The sequence below is a fragment of the Paroedura picta genome, chromosome 7, assembly GCF_049243985.1.
Source record: "Paroedura picta isolate Pp20150507F chromosome 7, Ppicta_v3.0, whole genome shotgun sequence".
NCBI lineage: Eukaryota > Metazoa > Chordata > Lepidosauria > Squamata > Gekkonidae > Paroedura > Paroedura picta.
This window is the reverse complement of record NC_135375.1, coordinates 49,525,889-49,553,691: the sequence shown is the minus strand read 5'-3', so window position 1 is coordinate 49,553,691 and position 27,803 is coordinate 49,525,889. Positions and strand designations below refer to the sequence as shown.

General features: G+C 43.6%; 1 protein-coding gene and 1 long non-coding RNA gene across 2 annotated transcripts; one reads left to right on the top strand and one right to left on the bottom strand.

Moving 5' to 3' along the window:
* Nucleotides 1–92: 92 nt before the first annotated feature.
* LOC143841926 (uncharacterized) lies at nucleotides 93–25,187 on the top strand. The gene is made up of 5 exons (XM_077346476.1): nucleotides 93–189; nucleotides 24,084–24,167; nucleotides 24,344–24,427; nucleotides 24,726–25,137; nucleotides 25,181–25,187. The coding sequence occupies exons 1-5, from the start codon at nucleotides 93–95 to the stop codon at nucleotides 25,185–25,187; spliced, it is 684 nt and encodes a 227-aa protein (XP_077202591.1).
* Nucleotides 25,188–25,648: 461 nt separating this feature from the next.
* On the bottom strand, nucleotides 25,649–26,534 carry LOC143841787 (uncharacterized). Its single transcript, XR_013232830.1, has 3 exons — nucleotides 26,129–26,534; nucleotides 25,890–26,009; nucleotides 25,649–25,756 (listed from the first exon to the last, which is right to left on the bottom strand). It is a non-coding gene; the product is annotated as an uncharacterized LOC143841787 (long non-coding RNA).
* Nucleotides 26,535–27,803: the final 1,269 nt, after the last annotated feature.

Here is a 27,803-nt window from a genome sequence, read left to right as displayed (position 1 = left end):
CTCTGGTGCATCTGCATCTTCCTTTCACATCATTCCCCTTGTCATGCTTCATGCAAAGCACACAGTTCCTAGTCCTGAAAGAGTTCGCAAGGATGCCCCCAACAAAAGAACTGCTCCCTTTTCTGGATCCCATCAGCCTGTGTGCTTTGGGATATTCAGCCAATCTTGATGCTAAGCCTTGGACCTCAAGTCAGCCAAACCTGCTTCCTCCAATCAAAAGGCACTAACACACCAAAGGGCTGCCATGTTATCTGTCTAAGCTGGAAAAGAAGCCATATTCCAGCAGAGAGAATATTTCCCCCTCCTTCTTAGCCGTGAAGACACCTGGGCTTTGTTATGTTACCATAATGCAACATTAACACAGTACACGAATATATCTAGAAAACCAAGCGGAAAAATTGGAAAATTGATTGAAGACAACATCATCCCTTCTGACTAAAGCCAGGACAGAAGCTCTGAACTAACATCAAGGGTAGCAATTATCTGACACTACCTTAAAACAGAAATGGAGACGACAGCAAATGTATTACAAAAGAGAAAGAATTTTAGAGGTGAGTTCAAAGAGCAAAGGTTTGGTATCACCATTCCTTCCTCACTGATAGTGCAACCTTCTTGAATACAAATGGCTCAATCCAGGCAAACATAACTACTTTTAAGACACATTGATTTCAAGGGGGCAGGTGAAGCATGACTACCCACCTGAATCTATCTTCATGTGTTTTAACCTTTTCCATGTCAGTAAATGTGATATAAAAGTTCTTTACATTGGCACTTAACTTTGCCTTAATCCTAAATTTGGATTCAAGAAAGAGAAAAAGCTGTTAGTCTTATACCTATTCCATTTATTGATATGAGTATCAGAGAGGTACATCATTTACACTGCTTCTAATGACCGTGTAACTTTAGCGATACAGAGCTGCTAATGGTGATGGTTTCCAAGTTAAGTCAAATGTAATGCTTTTATAAAAATGACAGTGCATTGTGCACATACGCATGTAGAAACTGTTTAATTAAATTGGTCCTGAGTGAACAAATGGGGTGAAATTCATGGCTGGCTAGCTTTTTGTGTGTCCCACCTCTGTCCCTTCTGTTCCTCTTCTCCTCCCCCCCCCCTGCTGGTCTGCCCACCTGCTGCTCAGCCCTTTCCTTCCCCACTCACCTTGGCCCCCACTCACCTCCTGCCCTCTTTCTCCCCAAGTACCACCTGAGCTGATGTAGCCACCACCTCCCCTGCATGCAGAGACACACATACACACACACATACTTGCCAGCAAAAGACGCTTCCCCACAAGGCCTTGCCGCCCGAGCTGCCACCGCTGCCTTGCGGGGAAGCATCTTCTGCTGGCGAGTGGGTGTGCATATGCACATGGGAGAGGTGGCAGGGGTGGCACCAGCTCAGGCAGCGAAGCCTCACGGAGAAGCATCTGAGTGTGTGTGTGCATGTGTATGTGCAGAGGAGGCGGTGACAGCTCAAGCAGCAGCAGTACCACCCCAGCTTCAGAGGTGCTCGGGGATAAAGAGGGCAGGAGTCCAAGGCATTAAAAAAATCCCCAAACTGATATTGACTTACATAGCTCCCTGCATGTGGAAACTTGTGCAGCCGGGATTGGCGGGCAGGAAATGGAGGAGAGGTGAGAGTGGGTGTGGGGGCGGGACAATACTCAAGACACTATTGTGCGTTTCCTCCTCCATATGGTCTTATCCCTATTTGCTCGTGCGATAGAGGGTGATAGATCCACTTTCCTGGATTTACCATATCATGCTTTAAAAATGGCTGAATCACAACCCATTTCCTGGACAGCCTCAGGATGTTGGCAACATCATATCACCAACATGCCAAGGCTGTGCAGGAACATTTTCCTCATGCAGAAATGGCCTATTTGAACTGTTCTTTCAAGAGCAGTGTTACAAGGGACCCGACAATTTTATACGGAGAAATAAGACCACTATGCATGAAATCCTGAACTTCTCCTGGGTCATACAAAGCAATAGTGTCCTAAACCATGTTTTTATGGGAGAGACAATAAATTATAGACTAGAAGAGAAATGGGAGTTGATAGAAGTCATGTTACTGTTTATGCTAGGCAGAAACGTGGAAATTGCTTTCTTTTCCCTGCTTATTTCCCCCTCCCCCCCCCAATAACGTCATAAGCTACTGCTGCTTCTTTTTTTTAAGTGAAACAAAATCAAAACAATATAGGATTTGGGTTATTTGAAGACCCCTCCCAAATATGGGGAAAACAGATGAAATCAATATTTTTGATGGATATTCAGGTGGGTTCCTAAAATTAACTTTTTAAAAATTTAAACACAAATCAGCATTTAACTGCCAGATGGTTAACGAAGGCAAGCCAGGCAACTACTATAACTCACAATAATGAGTATGGTAATGAGCTTACATTATAAACTAAACTGCCAAATGATACATAGTACCTACTTCATATAACAAAGCCCTTGGAGTGGTTGCTACTAAAAAGAAATGTTTCATCTCTATGAAGAAACACTGGAGGTATAATTAACAGCCTTCATTAAACACTCACATGAATAGGACACTCTATGGTTTTTAAGAAACAAATGTTTTCAACTGAAAATCATTGCCACTGGGGCCATTGTGGGAAAAAACAGACTATATGCTAAAGAAAAGCACAGGTAAGCTGCACATTAAATGAGTGCTATTGTTCTGGTTTCACAAGAATCTGTTTTGCTTTCTCGTTTGTCTTGCTGTTAGCTGAGAAAGTAATAATATAGAAGAGATACTGGAAATTATGTTAGACTTGATATTGTTCTCTCCGCCACGTGATCAGATTGGTTTAAATAAGTTCACAAGGGCTCGACAGGGTTCTCCCGTGCAGAACATGTCGGATTTATCTACAAAATTAGGAGCAGAATTTGACTTCTATATTTTGAGAGAATATTAAGTAAACACATCTTTGGTCAACATAGCAAGAAAAGCAGAACTGAACTGTATTTCAGCTTTTCGTGTTTACCAGATCCTCATTGTCTATTCTTTGTAATATTTCCATTTCTTTCAAGTTAAAATATCATCAGGGAGAGTTCCTAGTTACCCAGTACATCAGTATCTCATATGGTTCTCCCTGCCCCATTTTGTCCTTGCAACAACTTCTGAGTGGGTTCATCGAATCATAGAATTGTAGAGTTGGAAAGGATCTCCAGGGTCATCTAGTCCAACCCCCTGGAGAATGCAGGAATTCACAACCACCTGACCACTCTCAGTGTCCCCAATTTCATGCCCCAGTGATCCCTCTGGAGGAAATTTACCTACCGCATCCCACAGTGATAATGAGCAATTCCCTGGTTTTGAAAGGAAGAGCCACAAGAGACAAACACTGACACATCCCTTCATGCCCACTCACTTGCAATCTGGCTAAGTTCATAAAATCAGCATTTCTGTCAGATGCCTATCTAACCTCTGCTTAAAAACTTCCAAAGAAGGAGAACTCACCACCTCCCAGGGAAGCTGGTTCCACTGAGGAACCACTCTAGCTGTCAGGAACTTCTTCCTGATATTTATCTGAAAATTCTTTTGAATTAATTTCAACCCATTGGTTCTGGCTTACTCTTGGAGGTTAGGTTGAGAGAAAATGCCTGATGCAAGGTCACCACAGCAGAATGGGGGATTTAAACCCAGATCTTCCAGATCTTAGTCATATACCCTACCTGCTCCCATGCCATAACTATCTGTAAGATGCATCCCTGAACTACAAACTTCAGAGAATGTGTAGGCTTCTGAATTCACTCTGAAGAAGACCTATTCAAATTCTTCCAGATCCTTTAAAACATTTATTCTTATGAGAAGTTTTACATGAAGCTATATTTCTATTCAAATTTGCAAGATCCATCAAGTGTATGATTCAAAAGAATATGAAGCTGTGTAGCTCGCATATTTAGATAGGAACTATTAAATCCATGGGTTCAGTAAGACATGGACATGCAGCTCCAACAACCAAACAACTTTACTGGAAGCAAAAAATACTGAAAACAAGTAATCAGAACTGGGGAACTTATATACTCATTCATGACTCCCGCCAAGACACACAGTTGGTCATTAATGAAGGCCCATGATTGGACCTTAAGTCTATTCACTGATTGGTGGCATACTGGGAACTGGCAAATCCTGGACACGGGTTAAGGATCTCAGTCTCTGTTCCTTAGGTTACAGTTTCTAAATGTTCATAGATGCCACAGGAACTTCCTGGTATTTTTCACATAGTCTCCTCCTGTGTCCTAATGGGCTCAGTTGGAGACTTCCTGCTCCTTTGAGCAAACTTCCTCCCTGTTTGCCTTCAGATGATGAAGAACAGCAGTTAGACAGTTAGACTGCTAAGATTCTCTCTCTTTATAAAGTTGTTTCAATTTTCAATAAAACTATTTTATTCTGTAAGCAGCTAAGTGTTTTGCCCCTTTGCATATTTAAACACTTTGACCAATTTCAACATAGTCTTCCACCATATGTGACGTTTGCCCTCTATTGGTGTTGCTCTTACCTTTCTGCTCTGTATATGTGGCAAAATATCCAAGTAGTATAATGTTCAGTTAAGAGGGGCTAATTCTTATGCAATATTTTGCGCTTTTTGTACACTAGGCCTGAAATGCCACCGAATCCAATGATAACATTTGAGAGTCCATTTTGTGTTCCTTTAAAAATTATTATTTTTAATAATTAGACTTCTATTCTGCCCTGTTTTGACTAACTCACAGGAAATGTAATACTGGATTTTTTGGATGCACCCCAAATATTCTGATATTACAGCAAGGTCTATAAATGTAGGAATTTACATAATGTAAAGGTTTGGTTTTCACATTTATGTTTCCTTCTCTGGTGCACATTTGTCTTTATCAAAAAGCTGGAGGACCTGCTGCTATAATTATCTTCTAAAAGCTTTTCTTTTGTTTCAGTTTCTAGCTTAGCCATTTTTGTTCTATTGACCTTTGCCAACCGTAACGGTTGCTCAACACAGTGTGGCTTCCATTACCCAGTTTGTTGCCCTTTTTGTTGCAAGTGACATGATTTCCCCTCCTTCTCTTCATACAGTGAAGTTTACTTTGTTGTTCCATAGTATTGTTACGTTATAGATTCCATTCATTTTTGCATTCCGACTATGGTTTAAAAAAAAACATACAAATACTAAGAATTTTGACTTCATATGAGAACAATTTAAATTGGTTGATTGAACCTAAAAGAACAATTCTTACTTTTTTAATGCTTTCCATTTAAACTCAATGGAAGGATTTTTCAGAGAATCATTTTTTTGATATGAAATGCACCACTGGTGGGTAATCCAGCTATTTTTTCATTTATAAGGCATTTTTAAAAACTTTTTAAATATTAACAACATAGAGTGCTAAAGGGTAGCACAATGTTAAAGAATAAAACTAACACTTAAAAATAGAACTACTCTGTGTGGTCAGCTAAATTTCTCCCTATCTAAAGAACTGTCCAGAGGCAGAGCACCCACCTGTGCACTTACCAACTTGGGCAAACATTCCCCAGGACCAGCTGCAGCAAGCCCTATAGGAACTCACAGTGAGGATTGGTACAACCCAAGCACACCATGGTAGCAGAGTGGCCACAGGAGCTAGTGTCAAGTAGGGCTGCCAACTCTGGGTTGAGAAATACCTAGAGACTTTGGGGGTGGAGCTGGGAGTGGGCAGGATTCTTGGGGGGGGGGCTCAGTGGAGTATAATACTATGGAGTCCACCCTCCACAGCAGCCATTTTCTCCAAAGGAACTGATCTCTGTTATTTGGAGATAAGCTGTAAAACCAAGCAAGCAATAGGGCACTGGGATTCCAATATGGTACATCAAATATTTCAATATACTAAGCAGACTTCCACGGAGTCTTCAAGCTTCAGTTGATTCTTTAATATTCAGAATTCTAAATAAATCCCAATGTGTTTCACTGCGTAGCTTTATCAAAGGGCATCAATTTCAAATTGTTTTCAACTGGCAACTTCAATTTTGAAGAACAATCTCTTAACAGAGAATCTGGTACAGAGGGTTTTTAACCTGTATACCATATAGCAAACAAACAAATTCTATAAACAGCTACTCCTAACTACTCAGATGCAAATAATCGATTGAAGCTATTTCTTGCTTTGTGTCTGGTTCTTCACTGGGTCCTACCCCTCCTATTTCATTCTTGCTCTAACCTGGGGACTGGCATCCCTAGCATCCCCAGGGAATCCACTGGAAGAGGTGGTGAGAACCAGGGCAGCTCAGCAGCAGGCAGGCTCACTGGAGGCAGCCCAGCTAAGGGAACAGGGAAACAAACAGATGACTACTCAGTGATAGGATCTAAAAGCAAGAAACAAAACACTGAGCTGAGGTTTCCAAGTCATCTGTGACAAGAGTAACTTTATTCAACACAGCAGCTGAAAACCACACTGGTTGAATTGGTTTTTCTATACACTTTCTCAGCAGCCAGTATTTGAATCAAAATTATAACATATGAGATGAGATGAGATATGTCAAATATATCAAAACCAAACAAATTACATTCTGGTATTACCTTTCGAGGTAGTTTAAATAACCTTCCATAAAAAGCTACAAAAACTGAGGTTTACTGAAAAAACCTGTCATGCATGCCAAATTCAGTAACAATTACAGTCAAAAGTAAAACAAAAAACCATATAATTTCTATATTGTACAAAGAGAGATTTACCCAAAAGTAATAAAGTCAAATTTCAGAGTAAGATACAATTCTGTAGTACAAAATATCTTATGGGGGACCTAGTCTACTATCAGACCATTGTCAATGAATTGACTTTCAGTCTACTCAAATAGTCAACACTGGTCATGGATTAATATACTATGAAAGTTAGTCCTTCAATTACCATAGTGTAACAAAAATGTAAAGGAAATTATTTGTAAAGGAAATTATTTGTATTGAGAATAAGAGGCAATGCCAACATTCTTCACAACATACACCAGCTCAGCTACTGGCAACTGTAACAAACAACTCCCAGCTTTTATAGTCAATTTTCCTGCCCAAACCTCACACACAGAAAGCCTGCATACAATAATTAACCATTACGTTTCCAGCCCAACAAATGCATTACAGGAGAAATAGCAAAAATCACAATTGAACCACATCTTATAAAAATACTGAGTAATTCAATGTGGCATTCAACTCTCCAGGGTGCATTATGGATGGCAAGAAACCTTGCAAAAAGTCTGCCCAAAAAGGCAGTGTTGTTGTTATTTCTGCACATGGGGCCATTTTCGCTGTGCAAAACCCATCATGTTTTTTATTCTTATGCATGACAGCCCCTACATTCTGAAGGTACCTGAGTACCATCTGTTGTAAAGCAAGAAACTGAAAATCTTGTTCCCTATGTTGTGCTTCAAGGAAATGCCTGACCAGAGGGACCTCTTTAACTTGATTTCTGATATGAGAGTTATGCTCCAATATTCTAGTCTTAAGGGGTTGAGTCGAAATGACTACATAGAGGAAACCACAAGTACATTTAATACAATATACCATATTCTTAGAATTACAATTGACAAAGTCATTTATGTAAACATGAAAGCTCTTAGGACCAGTGAAATATTGCACTTCATCTGACAACACAAAAAAAATTGCCACATCTATGAGTCCTTTAAGGAAGTTGAGGAGTCACAGTGTTTCTAGAGTTTTGAAAAAACACCAAATCTTTAATATTTTAAGATCTTCTAAGGCCTGTCAGAGGGAGTAATTCAGAATAGGCAGTCCTAACTTCTATAAGCTAGTTTTATATTTCCAATAGGGTATTTGCTTGTTTTTTTTTAAATTAGGCTGCCTCTCCAGGACAGTTTGCTTGAGGTGCCTTACAAAACAAAACATGCCTGTAATAAAAATATGATATATAAAAAGTTGTTAAGTAAAATTGAGCATTAAAAAACTCAAGCAGATAATAAAACATAGATCATGAAGCAGCTGGAAATGAATAATGGTTTTCAGACTCAAAGCATGCTATAAAAAGTGTGTTATAAAAACAACCCTTTAATTAATAACCTCTTAATTAAAAGATCAACCCCTTAATGAAATGTCAATCACACTGTGGTGTCACTTCTGGTGCAAACTCAGAAGTGTGGTTTACCATAAAGTTCTTCATGAATAATAGAATGTGACAACAATATGATGACCATTCCATTGCCTTCAACTAGGCCTGTTTGCATTTGTGCAAAGGTGAGCAATCTTCCCCCCTCCCTGTCTGGCTCAACCCAAAGGTAGGGGAAAAGTTTAAATGCTCCTTCAAACTACATACAACAAAAAAGAGGTAATTCTTCACAACATGACACCAAATCCCTTATCTCCACCCACCCCAATTTCCTCTGAACATAAAAATGAACCTAGAGAAGGCACTGTGATAGTAATAACAATAAAAAATCCATACTTTTTAAAGTGGTCAGAGCATTTAATGTATATTGGCATATATCCATTCCTTCAATGTAAGTATCTCTTCCATGGGAAGAATAGCCACTTAAGTAGGAGGAGGGCTTCTTAGACTGAAGGAAGGCTTCAAGGCTTGCTCAGTGGAGTGGTCGGATACATCCCAATATCAAAGCAAATCTGGGTTGCAGGAAAGTTATTTATCATTGCCTTATATAGAAAGGAAGCTGAAATAGAGAGATTGCTAAAGAATGGTTAATAATTTCCTGATTCAACTGAAATCTAAACTTTAGGCTCTGGATTCATATGCTATGAATATTTGGAATATTAATTTAAATAGAAAAGTAGCAATGTATTGCTTAGATAAAATGCACAAATGATAGTGTAACATTTTGTTTGGGTGACTAACTACCTTTTTTATTCTCCCTGTAAAACGCCAAGCAAGTCAGAATGATTCTATCTTTGCAAAGTTTCCTGGGGCTGCCCTCAATTAAGCACCAATTCCCCTCTTAATTCTGATATTTCCCCAGCTGCTTTGTGCTGCATTTTGCCCTTTCATTTCAACAGTATGTAGAGCTTGTTTCCACCAGGACATGTAACTGAATATGTAATTTAAAGACATTTATATACAACAGTTTTATTCAACTTATCATTGGAGTTCATTGTAACATCTATATAGGGTGCAGAGAGATAATGGAACTCTTTTTTTCCCCTTTGCCTGCTGAACTGCATAATGCAGCACTGAGTTTGTGGGCTGTCATTTATTGCTTGGATCAAAAGGTAAAAAAATCTAAAGATCCAGATTCCTTTCGTACTTTAATCTTGCAGCGAGCCTGTCACTGCATCCATTCTGAACCTAAATAGACTTCTCAAGATGTAAATTATATGGAAATCAATGGGAATTACTCCTGAGTAAATATGCTTATCATCGTGCTGCAAGGCTGTTTATCCATCTCCCTGCCCTCCTTTTTATGGATCCCTTATAAATAATGAAACAACAGCAGGGTAATACTTTCAATGATAACAAGAAAAATGTTGCAAACTACTGAATGAGCTTTTGGGTTCATTAGACCTCTTCTTCATGCTGGGTGTTATGCAAAAACAAGCAAACAATCAAGGAGAGAGAGGGAGAGATGAAGTGAAATGTCTGCCCCAGATTGTAAGAGTCTTAACATATAGTAGCAGAGATTTAATGCAGACTGAATTAGGTTATGTTTGCTAACAACTTTATGATCTGTGCTGAAGGCAAATCTGATTAGCAGTTGCCTTTTATATTTTGAACAGAAAGGTAACCATGGCATTACTTGTCTCAGTTGCCTTTCAGTATAGTCTGAATTGTAACTAACATGGCCTAACACAGTTTGTTTGATGCCTATCTCCTCCATCTTAACACTCTTAATTATGATTTAAATAGGATGCTGGTGGGACACAATTTTGCATATGCTACTGACTTGGTTAAATTAATTTCAACTAGGGATGCTCAAGCACCTGCCAATTTGGCTCCTATCCTGTTTGCCAGGGAGCCAGGGTTTTGACTGACTGTCTATGTGTTAACCCACTCATGGCTGTATAGCAAGTTGTTCCATCTGTTCCTTCCAACAGTAAAATGCAATCAGTTTTCCCTGCAAACTACTCTACACACAACCAGTGGGATTCTGATTTCCTCCATCTTTGCTGCCCTGCTGTTCTGCTAGAAAGGGAAGAGGTGTAGGATTTTATTCCCCACTTTTCTCTACCGCGAGGAGTCTCAAAGTGCTTTACCTTTCCCTTCCTCTTCCCACAACAGGCACTTTGTGAGCAGTATTCACACTAAGGTGCACACTGATTTCTGCCTCAGTGCTGGGTGGGTAGATCTGCTCTATGGAGGCCATATCTACCCATTAGACGACATTGGCTAGTACAGCAGACCTCTGGAGACAGGTGTACCCCCATAGGAAAAAACAACTGGTAGACCCAGAGCAGAGGGTCTGTGGGAGTAATAACTAATTTACACAACCTTGTGGAATGAGCTCCCAGAAGAGCTGAGGGCCCTGATGGATCTGTCAGTGTTCTGCAGGGCCTGCAAGATGGAGCTCTTCCACTAGGCTTTTGGTTGAGGCCAGCCCAGAAAGATTGGGTCCCTCCCTATATAGGCCCTGTAGTGGACTGGAGAGACATTGCCCTTGACAACTGGGCATGGATAAGTCTCCTGAAGATAATGGTGGCTATTGGGGACTGAGCAGGATGGGTGGAGTTTTTTTTTAGATTGCTTGAGATTCATTGTTGTTTTATTATATTCTATTGTATTTTTGTTTTTACTGTAAACTGCCACGAGCTGGACTGGGTCTGGGAATGGCTGGGACAAATATAAATAAAGAATAAAATAAAAAGCTTAAAGGAAATGTTGCTTGTGAGATAGGTGGCTCTGAGAAAGGTCTGAGAGAACTATGACTGGCCCATGGTCAGTCAGCAAGCCTCATGTGGAGGAGTGGGGAATCCAACCCAGTTGTCCAGTTAAGAGTTCACCACTCTCAATCCCTACACCACACCGACTCTCCAGGCAAGCAGTTGCTAGGTAAGCAATTGCGCAAGTAGACCATTAAATCAGATGCAACCCATATATATCAGTCATAAATACTGTTGTTTTTTAAAAAACTGGCCAGTGTTTGCCTAAGTTGTATTTAGTGCTCAGAATTCCCATCCTGAGCTATGGATCCCTGCATGCATAATGATTGGTGAGGACTTATCTAAAACGGGAAATAATTCATGTATTAAAAGTCACACAAATGTGTTTTTTCCCTTCCTAGTAGCTCTAGAGAGGCATGAACAGCAGGGCAAATTTCTTATGGCATAACTTGTGTGAGCTACAACAGATGTTGCAGCCAGCATCAGTTTAAATTAGGACCTGCATCCCAGAGTTTCACTGTCACAATCAGTATAATCCCTTTGCCTTTTTCTGCCCCTTTATTTCTGTTGGCCTGCCTTTGAGAAGAGTTCTAGTGAACACAGAAGCTTGTCCCCTTCCTATTATTCTTTACTTCATTTTAGTTGGTTAAGTTAATACTCCTATATTTAGGAGTTTTTTTTATTATTATACACACACACACACACACACACATATATATATATGATTTTATATATCCTCATCCATCCATGGTTCCTCTATATATTTGTGAAACAACCTGGGGGGTGGGATGTGTCCGGCTGTCCAAGTTGGAATAGGGCCAATCAGGGTATAGCCAGCAACGCTGGCTGCACCCTGATTGGCCCTGCCCCTACAGCTTCTGCCTTACCTCCCTGGACGCTACCCACGTTCCTCTCAAACATGCCAGAGACAAAGAGAGACACACAGAGCTCTGCCAGACCGGACACAAGCCCTCATTCCCTCCTATTGCTCCTGCTGCAAGGAGGCAGAGAGAGACACAGAGAGAGCCACCCCTGCTGCGACAGAGGGTGAGAGAGACAGAGAGCTCCCCCAAACTGCACACCAGCCTTCCGTCCCTCCTAAGAACAAGCCCTCATTGCCTGCTAGGTCTCCTGCTGCGAAGCACAGGAGAAACACACAACTAGAGGGGGGGGGGGGAAGAGACACAGAGAAAGATCTGCACCTCCCGGTGTCCCCTGGGTCCTAGCGCCCATTTCATTCCTGCTTGCAATGGGCTTTCTTGCTATTATATATATATAATTTTTATCAGCAACATACTGTTAAAGCTGGAAAAAGTTAAAAAAAAGAGAAGGGAGAGTTTTCAGTCATATGAGTCTGTATTAATCATCATATCATATATAAATATAAAATATTGTAAGCTCTTTTATATTGATAGATGATATATATATTTGCTAGACAATGAAATGCTATCTGTGAAAATGTCTGATTTTTCTGTCTATTATAGTAACAGCTTTAGAAGAAGGCTTTTATTCATCATGATAATTTGCAGTACTAAGAGAATATTTACTAATCAGGTTAGCTTGTAGAAGGACATATCAGCTCTGAGATCTGTTTTCAATAGAAAACAATTTCTTGCTGCTTGTTTAATTTCCAAAAACATGTATTTCTCTGAATATGATGGATATTATTTAGAATCAAAGGGACAGTTAACATCCTATCTGAAAGAACCGAAATAGTGGGATTGGCTTTATTCAACATCTCTTTTTCAGTCCCATACACAACTTTTCTGCATAGGGCACAAACAGCAGGGCATTTTTAAAGGAATGGTAGTTGAATAACTATTTCCCAGCTATAATTTCATACACTACCATGAACTAAAAGATTTCTTCTATACGTTAGGACTGATTAGGCTAGCTTCTCCTCCCACATATACGTACGAGAAATGAAAGAGAAAAATAATACAGTTTTACAGGATGGGGATTGTAATTGTCCACTGGGTACAGGAGGAACAATACATCCAAAGCAACACAAGCAGAGTTTATTGATGTGGCATCGCTATATATGCAATTAATAAAACAAATATATATAGCACATGTTCCTCCATTAAACTCCCAACAAATTTCAGAATTCAGTGCCAGCACTGCTGGAGTCTTGAAACAGTTTTTTCTGATGAGGAAAACAAATGCAGCAATAACTATTAATATAAGACTCTTTCAATTGCATTTTTTTCTTTTATCTTCTTGTGGATGGGTGGGATGTGTGTTAGCTTAAAAAGACCTGTCTCCTGAATTTATGATTGGGAAACTAGCAGTTCTAGGAGACTTTGCTTTATGAGAGTGGCAACAAGTGAGGATATTCCACTTGTGTACATGAAAGAAGGATCTTGAGTAGAAATCTCAGGCCTTTTTAATGTCTCTGACATCACTATCACTAAACATTATTCAGTTGAAGTTGCATGCAGACAACTCACACCCTACCTGATTAGCCCTCCCTGCGAGTATGCCACCAATAAACAGCATTCTGCCTATGAGGGCCAATCAGTTCAAACTGCATACAGACAAGTTACTCCCTACCTGACTTGTACTCTCCCTCGGGGTGTGCTGCCAATAGAGACAGAGCACTCTGCCAATGAGGATCAATGAGTTCAAACTGCACTTTGCCAATGAGAGCCAATCAGATCAAATTGCATGCAGACAAGTCACTTCCTACCTGATTGGCCCTTCTCGTGGGTGCACCACTAATAGGGAGAGAGCACTCTTCCGATCAGTCCAATCATGGGGATTATCTGTCCTCTTCTTGCTATTTGATGGATGGAAGAGGTGCTGGCCTCTCTGAAAGGCCCTGCTGCTGGTAAGTTACTGCATCCTCAGCACAGACAAGCTGCCACATGTTTTGTGAGCCCAGGTCCTGTTAGGAAAGACTCCTCAGAGAAAAAGCCTTGCCAGAAGCTCCTAGCTTCACCTGAGCCTCAGCTGGGCGAGAGCTAACAGGCAGTAAGCTCTGACCAGCAGGAGGAAGTAGAGCTGCAGACAAACCAGGGCTTAGATTCCAAAGTTGCTGTAGGTGGAGTTATTCATTGCTCTGCCCAGCCTCCAGCTGCAGCTCCCTGGCTCACCTGATCCAATTAAGCAATGCCAGCTATGTACTGGAAGAGAGCTGCAGTGTAAAAGGTACCACGCCATGTTAGCAAGACAGTTGCTGATTGCCAAAGACTGTGAGCCATCACAGAATGAGAACCGAGAGGCTGATGACAACCTACATTAACTTGAGGCTGGTAGGCCTGGGTTGTAGACACAACCTATGACCTCCTCCTTCTGCTGATGCCCTTGGACTGCCTGAATGACTGTCCTAAGATCACGTAGGGAAGTTCTTTGAGGGCACAGCGGGGATATGAACCCAGGTTTCCTCAGACCTATCAAGTACTGCAACATATATGCTGTCTAGCATATGTGGTTGAAATATCAATAGATACTGTCTGAATTCCTTGGTATCTATATTACTGTGTACAGACAGGATCTATAAAAAGGGAAACTATATCAGAGTCTCTGGAATTTAATGAAGCAGACAGAGAATGAATTCCAAATTCTAATGATGTCTTTTCCAGGTGGCAACAATACACAGCAGAAACTCTTTGAAAAGTGAAAGTGAATGGCAAAAATAGGTACTGCACATAAATGAAAGAAAACATTCAATCAGCTCACGAGGCCCTGAGCTTGCACTGTGTTCAACACCCATCGGATGTTGCTAGAATATTGAATATTCTTCCATTTAGGAAAAAAGCTGGTTTTATTTCTACTTGTGGATTCTGAACAGAACAAATTTCCCACAACCTTAACTGCCAGTCCAGCTGGGATAAAGGAGATGTTAAATACAATACAGAAGGAGTGGCAGCTGGCATACAAAGCAACTGGGTATTGAGAACATATGATAGCATCACAGTCCACACTCACTGGAGTAGAAACATAACTGAGCCAAGCCAGAAGGCTCAAAAATGGAATGTCAACTTATATTGGATACAGTCACAACACGTTTAATATTACTGAAATTTCACTATGCTATTGCATATTATGAATTATCTGCTTTTCTATTTTCATTCATATAAGTTTGGGACATCTGTTTATGTCTACAATGTGTACTGTTGTTCATAACTCAATTCAGAAACAATCAGGAATGAATACTCCTTCATACCTAGTTATATACATCTTAGCTATAGAAACCTTACATTAACCTGTCATATGTCTTCAGTGATAATATGACAGTTTAATGAAGGCTAAATCATAATAAATCCTGCAAAATTCTCTCAAGGATATGAACTCTCACACATATAATGGTACAGGCATCATGTATAATAAGCTTTCAGTATCCAAGTTAATCAGTTTTTCTTATATTTTTAAAAAACAGATCATATGAACACATCACTTTGGAAGGCCGTTCTTACCATTTTCAAGAAATCTGGGCAACTTTTCTGAAGATAGTAATTACTACTTCTTCAAATCCCTTCTGTAAGCCCGTATATAAAACATGCTAAGACATAAGCTGTATCCAGATGTCATGACAAACCACTGCTGTCTTTGCACTAGAGTCAGACTGAATTTTCCACTCACGCAAGATACTTCTGTCAGTGGAATATAATATATCTGAATCTGTCTTCCCACTGCTGTAAACTGCCGTATCCAAAATGCTGCTTCTGGGGAACAATAAGGGAACAGCAACAACATAAATTGAAAATGGCAGGTCTGCAAGAGGAAGAGGGATTTGGGAGAAATCGCCATACTACTTCCTTTAGTTGAAAATTTATTTGAGATTGAACTCATTATGAAAATAAGCCTTGGAAGTCCTTGGGTTTGTGTACTCCCCTTCCTTCCCCTTTGTTATAAATTGAATTTAGGAAGATCCTCCAGGTTCCCAAAGAACTTATCTCAAAAACTTGATGAAGGATCTCAATAGATTTATTTATAAGTGATACAACTTGAACTTAGGGGGGCAACAACTCAGTGTTCCTTCTTCCCAGACAGCAGGGGGTAGAATGGCCTCCCCTCCAAATATTAACCATTTCTTAAATGTATCATCATTTGTAATTCTTTAGCACAGATGTCCGCAACATAATGCCTGTGAGAGCCATGATGTCCACACTTTTCTTGATGCCTGCCAAGTGTTTTTAGAAAGTCACTGAGGCCAGATGGGGATCCTTGAAGGTCTTGTTGGCTGTACAGATTTTTTTTTAACGTTGTTTTGGCAGCAGCTACTATTATAACACTGTGTCACTGAAGGTAAGCTGTGTATATGCCAAAAACTATACATACATTTTAAAAGGCATCCCATTAGACAGAGCTTCTGCCTATAATGGTAAAGATTTGTGATTAAGGGTTCTGCATAACCTCACTAGTATTGTCAGCTCTGGGTTGGGAAATGCCTGGAGACTTTAGGCGTGGAGCCAGGAGTAGGCAGGATTTGGGGCAGGAAGAAACCTCAGTCTCGAGTATAATGCTATGGAGTCCACCCACCAGAGCAGTCATTGTCTTCAAGGGAACTAAAGAAATAAAACTCGCCTCAACCAAATCTGGTGGAATACTCTACTGAACAATATCAGAGCCCTGTGTGACCTTAAGTTGTTATGTAGGGCTTGCAAGACAGAGCTGTTCTGCCAGGCCTATGGTTGAGGTGAAACCGCCTAATTATAACACCACTGATTTAATATATGTTTCCCCTCCTCCCCCCCCCCCCGGAACCAAAGATGAAATAAGCATCTACACATAGGTTTATGTTGTTTAAGGATTTTGATGATTTTGATGATTTTAACAATTACTAACAATTATGTATTATATGTGATTTAAAACCTTTTCAGGTGCCCTGAGCCTTCAGAGAAGTGTGGCCTAAAACAGAATTATCATCATCATCATCATCATCATCATCATCATTAATAGATCTCTGTCACCTGGAGATGAGCTATAATCCCAGGGGATCTGCAGGTCCCAACTGGGGATTGGCATTCCTAAACCTCACTCCCTGACATTTTGTGGTTGGTTTCATCTTCTGTAGCAGTCATTTTGGGTTTGTGCCCAACACCCTGTGTCAGACTTTCAAAGGTGCCTACTGGTTCAGGATGGCTGGAGACCTCTGCTTTAGCACATCCCCTTACATTGGCACTCACAATAAACCATAGCTTGCTGTTATGACTAAACCACAATCTATAATTTGTTCTCCTGTTTCCATCCCATCCCTAGTTAGGATACAAGAAGCATCATAGTTTGTGGTTTGCACATAATGACAAGAAATTAGTTGCTGCAAATGAGGAGTGGGCAGAGGAGAAAGAAACCCCTGATCCCAAATATTTCCAAGGCTCATTTTTTTAAGGGGAATGTCATTATGAGTATGATGATAGGAAAAGGTGTATTATGAGAATATTTCAATACTTTTCCCTATTCATTTCTTTTAGTAGATAAGAGTGTGGTTATCATAGGATACCTGTACAGCTAAAAGTATAGAACGACTAGCTACATGAAATTATATCACTGTAAAACTACGCTTATAGAACTCAATGGATATCCTTGGGAAGCCTGGAGTATCTCAGGGATTAACTCATCAAAATTCAATATGTATCCTTTGTGGGCCTTTGGGGTTTAATTGTTCTTGGAGTACCTACAAGCTAGGGGAGAATGTACATTTCATAGCAGAACACTGAGCCGTGAATCCTTTTAACTCCAGCTACTCACAGGACTCCCATATGTCATTAATTCTTAACATTGCCATTATATAGTTTACTGTAATAGCTAATCTCTTCCTGTATTCATTTGGGCTTAAATGATAACCTTTTACAAATAGCTTTTTGACATGATTAGCCACAATTGGTATCACTTTTGTCAAGCATTTCTACAATGGACAGGATAAACTGTCCTTTCACCTGTGTGACTGCTAGATAAAAGAAGACAAATGCATTTTAAAAAATCTGACTCTACTTCAGCTATTTATATTATTACAAGCCTTGAAGGGATTTGTCACTATGTGAATGTATCTCTCCAAACACAGACAGCCAGGAATCTGGGGGTGATTTTTAATGCCTCCCTTTCCATGGATGCTCAAGCCATGGTGGTAGCACAGTTGGCATTCTTCCATATTCACCAAGCTAAGCTACAAGCATCCTAACTGGCCCTGGTAATCCATGACACAGTCACGTCAAGGCTGGACTACTGTATCTTGTTCTATGCAGACCTTCCCTTGTCTTTGATTCAGAAACTACAACTAGTCCGCAGTGCAGCATCTCCTTGCCAGGACTTCTTGGAGAGCCCACATTTAGCTGGTCCTCTGCCAGTTACATTGGGCCCCAATGGAATTCCAAAGCAGATTTAAGGTGCTGGTTTTGACCTTTAAGGCCATATATGGACCAGGACCAGCATATCTAAGGGACTGTATCTCTGAATACACCTCCCAAAGAGCATTACGCTCTGCAAATACCAGCTGCCTGGTACCCCCAGCCCCAAGAAGAAGAAGAGTTGGTTCTTACATGCCGCTTTTCCCTACCCGAAGGAGGCTCAAAGCGGCTTATAGTCGCCTTCCCATTCCTCTCCCCACAACAGATACCCTGTGGGGTGGGTGAGGCTGAGAGAGCCCTGATATCACTGCTCGGTCAGAACAGTTTTATCAGTGCCGTGGCGAGCCCAAGGTCACCCAGCTGGTTGCATGTGGGGGAGCACAGAATCGAACCCAGCATGCCAGATTAGAAGTCCATACTTCTAACCACTACACCAAACTGGCTCTTGAAGGTATGCCTGTCCTTGACCAGGGCTGGGTTGCCTCAGCCCTGGCACCCTCCTGGTGGAATGAGCTCCCAGAGGAAGTTAGAGTCCTGTTGGAGCTAGCTGAGTTCCACAGGGCCTGCAAGATAGAGCTCTTCTGCCAGGTATTGGTTGAGGCCAGAGTGGCAGATAACATTTAACTGCTCCCCCTTCCCCTCTTTCCCCTCCTAAACTATGTAATCAGGGAGAGGCCCCCAAGCTGATGATATCCAGTTGCAGACTGCTATAAACTCAGAGACACGATGAGTGTCAATAAACTCAGAGACATGATGAGTGTCATACTATGGACAAGCATGCTGGAAGGGAAGGGAGCATGTGAAGGGTGGGTGCTACTCAAACAAGAGCTATTGCATGCTCAATCCATGACTATCCCAGAAAGATGAAAACACTGCAGGAGCTCTAAGAAGCCTATTTGGATGAACAGAGAACTTCAAGAGGAACTAAGAAAGAAAAGGGAAATGTTCAGGAAATGGAGGGAAGGACAGAGCTCTAAAGAAGAGTACCTACAGGTTACTAGGCACTGTAGATCAATAATCAGAAAGCTCAAAGCTGAGAGTGAGCTAAAATTGGCCAGGGAAGTCCAATGTAACAAGAAGATTTTTCAGTTATGTGAGGAGTAAACGTAAAGTAAAGAAGGCAATAGGCCCACTGTTGGGTGCAGATGGACAAACTCTAACGAAAGATGCAGAGAAAGCAGAAAGGCTCTGCGCCTATTTTACATCTGTTTTTTCCCACAGGTCAAAGGGTTTAGGCACATCTAGGGCCATTTCGCACGGCTTCAAAATAGCACAATGGTTGCTAATTGGAAACGCTACTAATTTGCCATAACCCACGACGTCGTAGACAATCTGCAACAATCCTGAAACCGACCCGCAAAAAGCGCTTCGTTGTAGCGCTTTCAGGGGAATCCAGAAAAGTGGATTCACCCTCCGGATAGCGATACACTCCTGCAACCAATCTGCAACAGTAGCGCTAAAGACCTGTGCGTTACCATTGTTGCTGGTTCTTCAAAGTCCCTCCCCCTGGCTCTCTCCTCCAAACTTCCGGCGAAGCGATCGCCATTTTTTTTTCTCCGAGCGAGCGGGGATAAACGCACCAGCGAGCCTCTTTCTGTTTAGAGGCTTCCCTGGCTTCAGTCCTTCACCTTTAGTCACTAAGCACAAACCACATAAAAGTCTGTTTGCTGAAATAAAGTCCCTTTATTTTTTACACATAAATTCAGCCGAAAATCGGGCCTGTGAGAGGGGGGGGGGGTTTATCACTCGAGGCAGCGTGCAAACGATCATACAATCAAACGACAGCTCACATTAGGCAGCTGGATGGGTCTCTCCGTAGCAACGAATCTACCTAGATTCGTTGCTATGGGTCTGTTTTTTTTTTTTTTTTAAACCTTTCTTAAAGGGAAAGGGGCTGTTTGGGAGCATGCTAACGGCTGCACATTGGCTGCTTGACGGCCAGGGGCGGGACGAGCTTGGCAATAGCGCTTCCTTTCTAGCGATTTCTGCCGAGACCGGAAGCCTGTGGGAAACGCTAAAAAACGCAACTGATTCCACTACAAAGGCAGGTATGCATAACGACGAATTCCACTATTTTAAATGGCGATTTTTCATTCCGCAAACAATTTGCAACAAAGATCCCCGTGCGAAAAGGCCCCTAGAGATGGCAGTAGCCAAAGGATAGTGTCTGGGTGGCAGGACCATGGACAGAGAGGTTGTTGAGAGGCATTTAGCTGCACTGGATGAGGTCAAATCCCCTTTCTGGAGAACTTACACAACCGTTACACATCTTCAGGATCTCTTTAAGGACTGGAGATGTCCCGGAGGACTGGAAGAGAGCAAACGTTATTCCGATCTTCCAAAAAGGGAGGAAGGATGACCCGGGAAGCTACAGACCAATGAGGCTGACGTCTGTTGTGGGAAAGATAATGGAGCAGATATTAAAGGGAGTGATCTGCAAACATCTGGAGGACAATTTGGTGACCCAAGGAAATCAGCATGGATTTGTCTCCAACAGCTCCTGTCAGACCAACCTGGTTTCCTTTTTTGACCAAGTGACAGGTTTGCTGGATCGTGGAAATTCAGTTGATGTCGTTTACTTTGATTTTAGTAAAGCTTTTGATAAGGTTCCCCATGATATTTTGATGGATAAATTGAAGGACTGCAATCTGGATTTTGAGATAGTTAGGTGGATAGGGAATTGGTTAGAACCGCACACAAAGAGTTGTTGTCAGTAGTGTTTCATCAGACTGGAGGGAGGTGAGTAGTGGGGTACCTCAGGGCTCGGTGCTCGTTCCGGTACTTTTTAGCATATTTATTAATGATGTAAATGAGAGACTACTCATCAAGTTTGCAGATGACACCAAATTGGGAGGACTGACAAATACTCCGGAAGATAGAGACAGAGTTCAACGAGATCTGAAAACAATGGGAAAATGGGCAAATGAGAACAAGATGCAATTTAATAAAGATAAGTTTAAAGTTCTGCATCTGGCTCAGAAAAATGAAAAGCATGCCTACTGGATGGGGGATACGCTTCTAGGTAACACTGTGTGTGAACGAGACCTTGGGGTACTTGTGGATTGTAAACTAAACATGAGCAGGCAGTGTGATGCAGCGGTAAAAAAGGCAAATGCCATTTTGGGCTGTATCAACAGGGGCATCACATCAAAATCACAAGATTTCATAGTCCCATTGTATATGGCACTGGTCAGACCACACTTGGAGTACTGTGTGCAGTTCTGGAGGCCTCAATTCAAGAAGAATGTAGATAAAATTGAAAGGGTACAGAGGAGAGTAATGAGGATGATCTGGGGCCAAGGGACCAAGCCCTATGAAGATAGGTTGAGGGACTTGGGAATGTTCAGCCTGGAGAAAAGGAGTTTGAGAGGGGACATAATAGCCCTCTTTAAGTATTTGAAAGGTTGTCAGATGGAGGAAGGCAGGATGCTGTTTCTGTTGGCTGCAGAGGAAAGGACGTGCAGTAATGGGTTTAAACTTCAAGTACAACGATATAGGCTAGATATCAGGAAAAAATTTTTCACAGTCAGAGTAGTTCAGCAGTGGAATAGGCTGCCTAAGGAGGTAGTGAGCTCCCCCTCACTGGCAGTCTTCAAGCAAAGGTTGGATACACTTTTCTTGGATGCCTTAGGATGCTTTGGGTTGACCCTGCGTTGAGCAGGGAGTTAGACTAGATGGCTTATATTTGCCAGGCCAAGGTTGGAAAAAGTCAAGTCAGTTCCCATGTCTTTCCAGCCATTTACTTGTTTACTATTTACAGGGCCATTTCGCACGGCTTCAAAGTAGCAGGATGGTTGCCAATTGGAAACGCTACAAATTTGCCATAACCCACGACGTCGTACACAATCTGCAACAGTCCTGCAACCGACCCGCAAAAAGCGCTTCGTTGTAGCGCTTCTAGGGGAATCCAGAAAAGTGGATTCACCCTCCGGATAGCGATACACTCCTGCAACCAATCTGCAACAGTAGCGCCACAGACTTGTGCGTTACCATTGTTGCGGTTTCTTCAAAGTCCCTCCTCCCGAGCCTTTCCTCCTAACTTCCGGCGAACTGTCCGCCATTTTTTTTCTCCGAGCGAGCGGGGATCTACGAGGCAACGAGACAGCGACTGGCTTTCAAGCACGATCACTTTCTGAAATTCTGCCCGGACACCACAATAGTTTTTCAAAAGCACAGTGGCACACACCGTCACGTTCCAAACATTTGCCCAAAGCTTAAAACCCCGTCTACCTTAGGCCAGTATTAGCGGAGTCAACGTACGGGGATCATTTTTAAAAACTTTCCTCTGAGCGTGCCAACGAACGTTCGCCGCTCGCAGTCTCCTGTTTAGATTACTGGGGTTCAATAGATATTATTCGAGGTGATTTCATGAGGGGCGGTTTATGTGTAGTGGGTCTTTGTGTGGTTCCGGGTGCGTGGTTGTGCTTGGGTGCGGACAACCCCTTCCATCGGCGGCTAGACCTCCGGCAAGCGGAGTCGCCGTCCGCCGTTCATTTTAAAAAACTGTCCGCTGAGCGTGACAACGAACATTCGCCAGTTACATGTCATTGATTTATGCTTTGGTTGGTGAATATTATTGGGGAACTGTTGCGTACCACTGCAATTGCTCTCGGTTTTACACCGGCATGCGTTTTTGTAATGGCGGACATCTCACTAAAATGGCTCCCGCTGCATGTTCAAACTGCTCTTCCCGCGTGTGGACGAATCAGCGCATGCGAGAAGTCAAACAAAAGGCGCTAATCTGGCCATTAGGAGCAGATCCTGTTCCCGCACGAGGAGTTTTGAACGTGACATGTGACCTAATGTGGCCAATGCGCGTGTCCCCTACTGCCCTCTACCAATCAGGAGCCGGCTAGTCCCTTTGTCTTTGTGTGCGGGAAGGTATATGATCCGTTGCACCCTGCACCTCGCACCACCATTTTGCTCAGCTACTAGCGAAAGCACCATGGAATCCTCTTCGCAAGCCTCGTCCGTCCCTGCAACCGGCCGTGGCCCAACTTGGAGGGACGCGGAGATCAGGGACCTGATCGCAATTTTCTCGGAAGAGAAAATCCAGGACGCCTTCCAGTCCTCTCACAGGAATAGGGAGGTCTTCGAGCAAGTGGCCATAAAGATGCGTGCCCTGGGCCACAACAGGACCGGCCTTGAATGCCGGTCGAAAACCAAAACGATGCGGGCGGAGTACATGAGAGCCGTGAACCATAACAAGGGTTCCGGCAACGAAAAGGTGACCTGCCCCTACTTCGAGGAGCAGCGCCCGCTGTACGGAGACGGGGAAGGAGCCGGCAGGCCGAAGCGCGTCAGGAGGAGCCTTAAGGTGGTTCGGAAGCCGGCTGCCCCGGTCGAGGAACCACCCGCTGAGGAGGATCCCGGCGAGGGCACCTCGTCCAGCTTTCGGCCTCCACCCCCCGTCCAGCAACGACCAGCGGAATTGGTCACGGTGGACCTGATGGCCATCGCTCCTGGGGAGCCAGAGGAGGTTCCTGAGCAAACGCCCCTTGCCTCCGGTAAGTAATTTTTTTTTTATTTTATATTTTATTTTTTTTATATTTTATATTGAGCAAATGTGTGTTCTGACGTTTGGGAATCGTTTTCTCGTGTGTTCGTTGCAACGCATAATATGATAGGATGTTTGTGGATTGCTTTGGGTGGCTTTTTAAAACGGTTGTGTTTAACCAACAACCCAAACAGTTTTGCAGCATGCCTCAGCCATAGGCCTTCTGCAGCGCTCTAGCCACTACTTTGGGACCTTGATGTGTGGTTCAGGTTGTATGCTTGCTCCTTTTTCACTATTGTATGCCTTGTGTTCGTTGCAACGCATGCTATGCTTGGATGTTTGTGGATTGCTTTGGGTGGCTTTTTAAAACGGTTGTGTTTAAACAACAACCCAAACAGTTTTGCTGCATGCCTCAGCCATAGGCCTTCTGCAGCGCTCTAGCCACTACTTTGGGAGCTTGCTGTGTGGTTCAGGTTGTATGCTTGCTCCTTTTTCACTATTTTCTGCTCTTGTCCACAGAGACAGAGATGCCTGGGACGGTGGTCCTCGAGTCCCCTGCAGCAGTAGCAGAGGACAGTGATTCTGGGGCGTCCACAAATGTTGGTAAGTATCAGTTGCAATAAGGGGGGGGGTGTAACTGCTTTGTGCTTTTCTGTTTGTGCAGGGCAGCAGCACTGCCAAGAGACAGAAGAGAGTCCCTCAACGTTGCTGCTTTAGGGTTTGAAGCTTGCTTTGCCACACTTTGGTCCTAAATCATGTTCTTTTTTCCCTTTTTTCAGATTTCATACCCGGGACACAGGAGGAGGAGGAGCGTGGGGTGGCTGGACCTCCTGCCGTGCGCAGGCGTATACAGATACAAGATGGTGAGCGTGCATGAACTGTTCCTTTCGAGCCATGGCTGCAGGGCAATGTCTGTGTGCAATAACTGTGTGCTTCCTTTTCATTTTTGTGCTCCCCTGGCATTGTTCTGAGTCTTGGTTTAACAATATGTAACCAAGAAAGGCCACCATGGGCAAACAAACAATAACCATGTGCTCCCCTGGCATTGTTCTGAGTCTTGGTTTAACAATATGTAACCAAGAAAGGCCACCATGTGCACCAGGGTGGGTTTTGACTGTCTCGTTGTTACTAACAGTTCTGTTTCTCTTTTTTTGCCAACAGAGGTCCTTTCAGAAGACGACGAGCCAGCTGGCTCACCACCCAGGGGTGCTCTCCCGGCTGAGGAGAGGCTGGCCAGGGAACGCGGCAGGCTGCGGCGCGTCTCCGTCCTGACTAGTGTGGGAGAAAGGATCCTGGAGCACTGCCAGGAGGAGTCCAGGCGTGCCGCTGCTGCAGACCAGGCGATGCTCTCCCTCGTGGCCCAGGAGGGCAAAAAATTCCGTGCCATCCTTAGAGACTCGAACAACTCACTACGCGAAAGCGTGGAGGAGGTTCGAATGATAAGGAGGCTGATGGAGAGGGCGGTCGCGGTTATGGAGGCGGCCACCCCTCCTCAGATTACAGTGCACGTCCCCCCCCCACCCACACCCCCCCACCACCTCCAGCACCCACCCCACCCACCCCCTCTCAGAATGCCGCGACCCAAACGAGAAGGAGGACTGTTCTCGGGAAGAGAGTCGTTAAACCCGCGGACAAGTTCTCCCCCTCCTAGTTTGGGCCAGTTTGTCTGGTTATCTGTGTTTGCTGTTGTCTGTTCAATAAAGTTTATGTTTTTGACTCTGTCTCTGTGTACCCTCTCTAGTGATTGTGCCTTTTCTGGCACCGTTGTGTGGGTTGGAGGTTGGAGGGTGTTTTAAAGGTTAAAGGTGTTTTAGGAGTTTGGGGTGAAAGGTGTGCAAGGAGTCACACTGGAGTCTTTTTCAGGAAATTTAAAATAACATTTTATTTTCAGAAACAGTTCAACAGGGGAAAAAAACAAGGGAATGTAACTTGGACCCCCCCCCACCACCACCACCCTCCAAGAAAGCCAACTGTGTTTTAACAAATTCAAATATTTAACAGGGATAGAAAAATGGGCAAAGTAACTGGGAACCCCCCCAACACCCCCCACCCCAAAACACAAAAAGAAAACAAAACTTAGGTCCCACCGCTCCCCTCCCCAGCCCCTTCCATCTCCCTCACTCTCCTGCACAACCGTCCCATGGTCCCCCTAACTTTGCGGCGGAAGAGGTCTTCGTCCTCCTTCTTCTTAACTGTGTGGGGAGGGAGAAAAAGTACACATTAGTGCCACACATATTTTCCAATTTTTTTAGTTTACATGCATACACTTTTTGGTGGCCTTAGCCACAGTGTGAGAAGAGTTGGGCAGTGGGGAACATAACCTACGTTCTTCCGCCTCCCTCTGCTGCCTTTGCTGCTCTAACTCCCCTTTCAGGTCTGCCACTTCAGCCTCTAAGGCAGTCACCCTGGCCTCCATGGCACGCATCCTTGCCTCCATAGTTTCTGCTATAGAAATCAAACAAAGAATTTAATAACACTTCAAATGGAAGCATCACAGCAGGCTCCCATATGGCTCCATGGGGGTACACACACATGGGTCTCCCGCACAGACATAAAACTCTCACCTGCAGCCTGTCCTGAGGTGGAAGGTCCCTCTTCCTCCCCCTCCTCACGCTCAGGTGCTTTTGCCATCTTGGATGGTGATTGTGTGGCTGGGCAAAGAAAAAGAGAAATCATAATTAAAAGCACACAAACCAGAGATGAAACACAGCTGGTAGACACACCACAGTTAGAGTCAAAGCGCATAACCAAAGTGGTTCTACACAGTACTGGCGGGCTAAGTCAGAGGGGGTTGACAGCATCTAAATACTTTCTCGAATTTCATTGGGGACAGTAGGGGAAAGAGGCAGCTAGTCATGCCATGCATGTTTAAGGGCAAAACACAACGAGGGCAGCACTCACCCATATGCCTCCTCATTTCCAGGGGGGGCTTCCCAGCCTTCTCCCATATTTTCACCATCTGGTCGTGGAAGACCGTCCTCCCGCTTGGCTGCGGGACCCCCCCCCCCCCACTGTTCCAGACTGTTGAGGAAGTCCAGCTTCACCCTCTTAAATTTTGTCCGGACCTGCTCCCAGGTCCGGACATAGCCCCTCTCCCTCAGCTTTGATGCCAACACCAGGTAAGCACCCTTGGTGTGGCAGTGGGTGCTGGCCATAAGGCGGCCAACACTTTTCGATTGTAGCACCAGCTCCAGAAGTGCCTCAGCCTCGGCGCGCTGCCAGAAGGAGCCCTTCCGTGGCTTCGGCATCTTCGGAATGACGGTTAGGGAACGAACGTGCGTTGCTCCGATCGACCACCCCTATTTTAAATGTATCAAAGCTGCCCACCAATAAAATTATTCCTTGGAACATAAGTGGATTGATCCTCCGGTTTGACAGGGGTCGCCAATACTTCCTGGCTACCCGCCTCCCCGAACTTTCCCCGTTCAGCGCTTCCGTATTGTGTGTGTCAATTTCAGTGGGGAGTTAGCATTTAGGGCTGTCAAAGTGCTTTTGGACCAGAGAATCCCCGTTTTTTTGCTGGCAAAGTACACAAACCGCACAAGACAAGGTTAAACAAAGAACACAAAACTTTATTCAACAACAGAGTGGGAAAAACAATTAAACACGCCTCCTGTTTCTGTAGATGTGGGTGGCTATGGCGTCCCGAACCTTGCACCCCTCAGCATAGATCCTTTTTCTCCTTGCTTCAGGGATGTCTTGAGTGTCCACAAGGACTACAGGATCAGGTTCATCCACAGGGAAGGGGATGTTATGTCCCTTGTCCTCGCATATGTTGTGCAAAATGACACACGCGATGATCAGCGGAGTCACATTGTCTATATGCACATGGAGTCGGGACATCAGGCAACGGAACCGGGACTTCAGACGTCCAAAGGCACGCTCCACTACATTCCTTGCCCGGGAGTGACTGAGGTTGTAGTGGCTCTGCACGTCTGTCCTTGGCCGCTTGTAGGGAGTCATGAGCCAGCGTCGTAATGGGTAGGCTCCGTCACCGAGCACCAACGCCGGCACACGCACGCCCTCAATGGTGGCGGTGGGGTTTCCTGGAACAAAGACCCCTTCGTCCATGGCTTTCCTGAGGTTCGATTCCCTGAAAACAAGGGCATCATGCCTCCTGCCACTCCACCCCACCTCGGCATCGATAAACCGGCCGGAGAAGTCCACAGTTCCTTGCAGGAGAACAGAACAAAAGTCCTTCCTGTTCCCGTACTCCTTTATGCTTCCCCCGGGGGCACG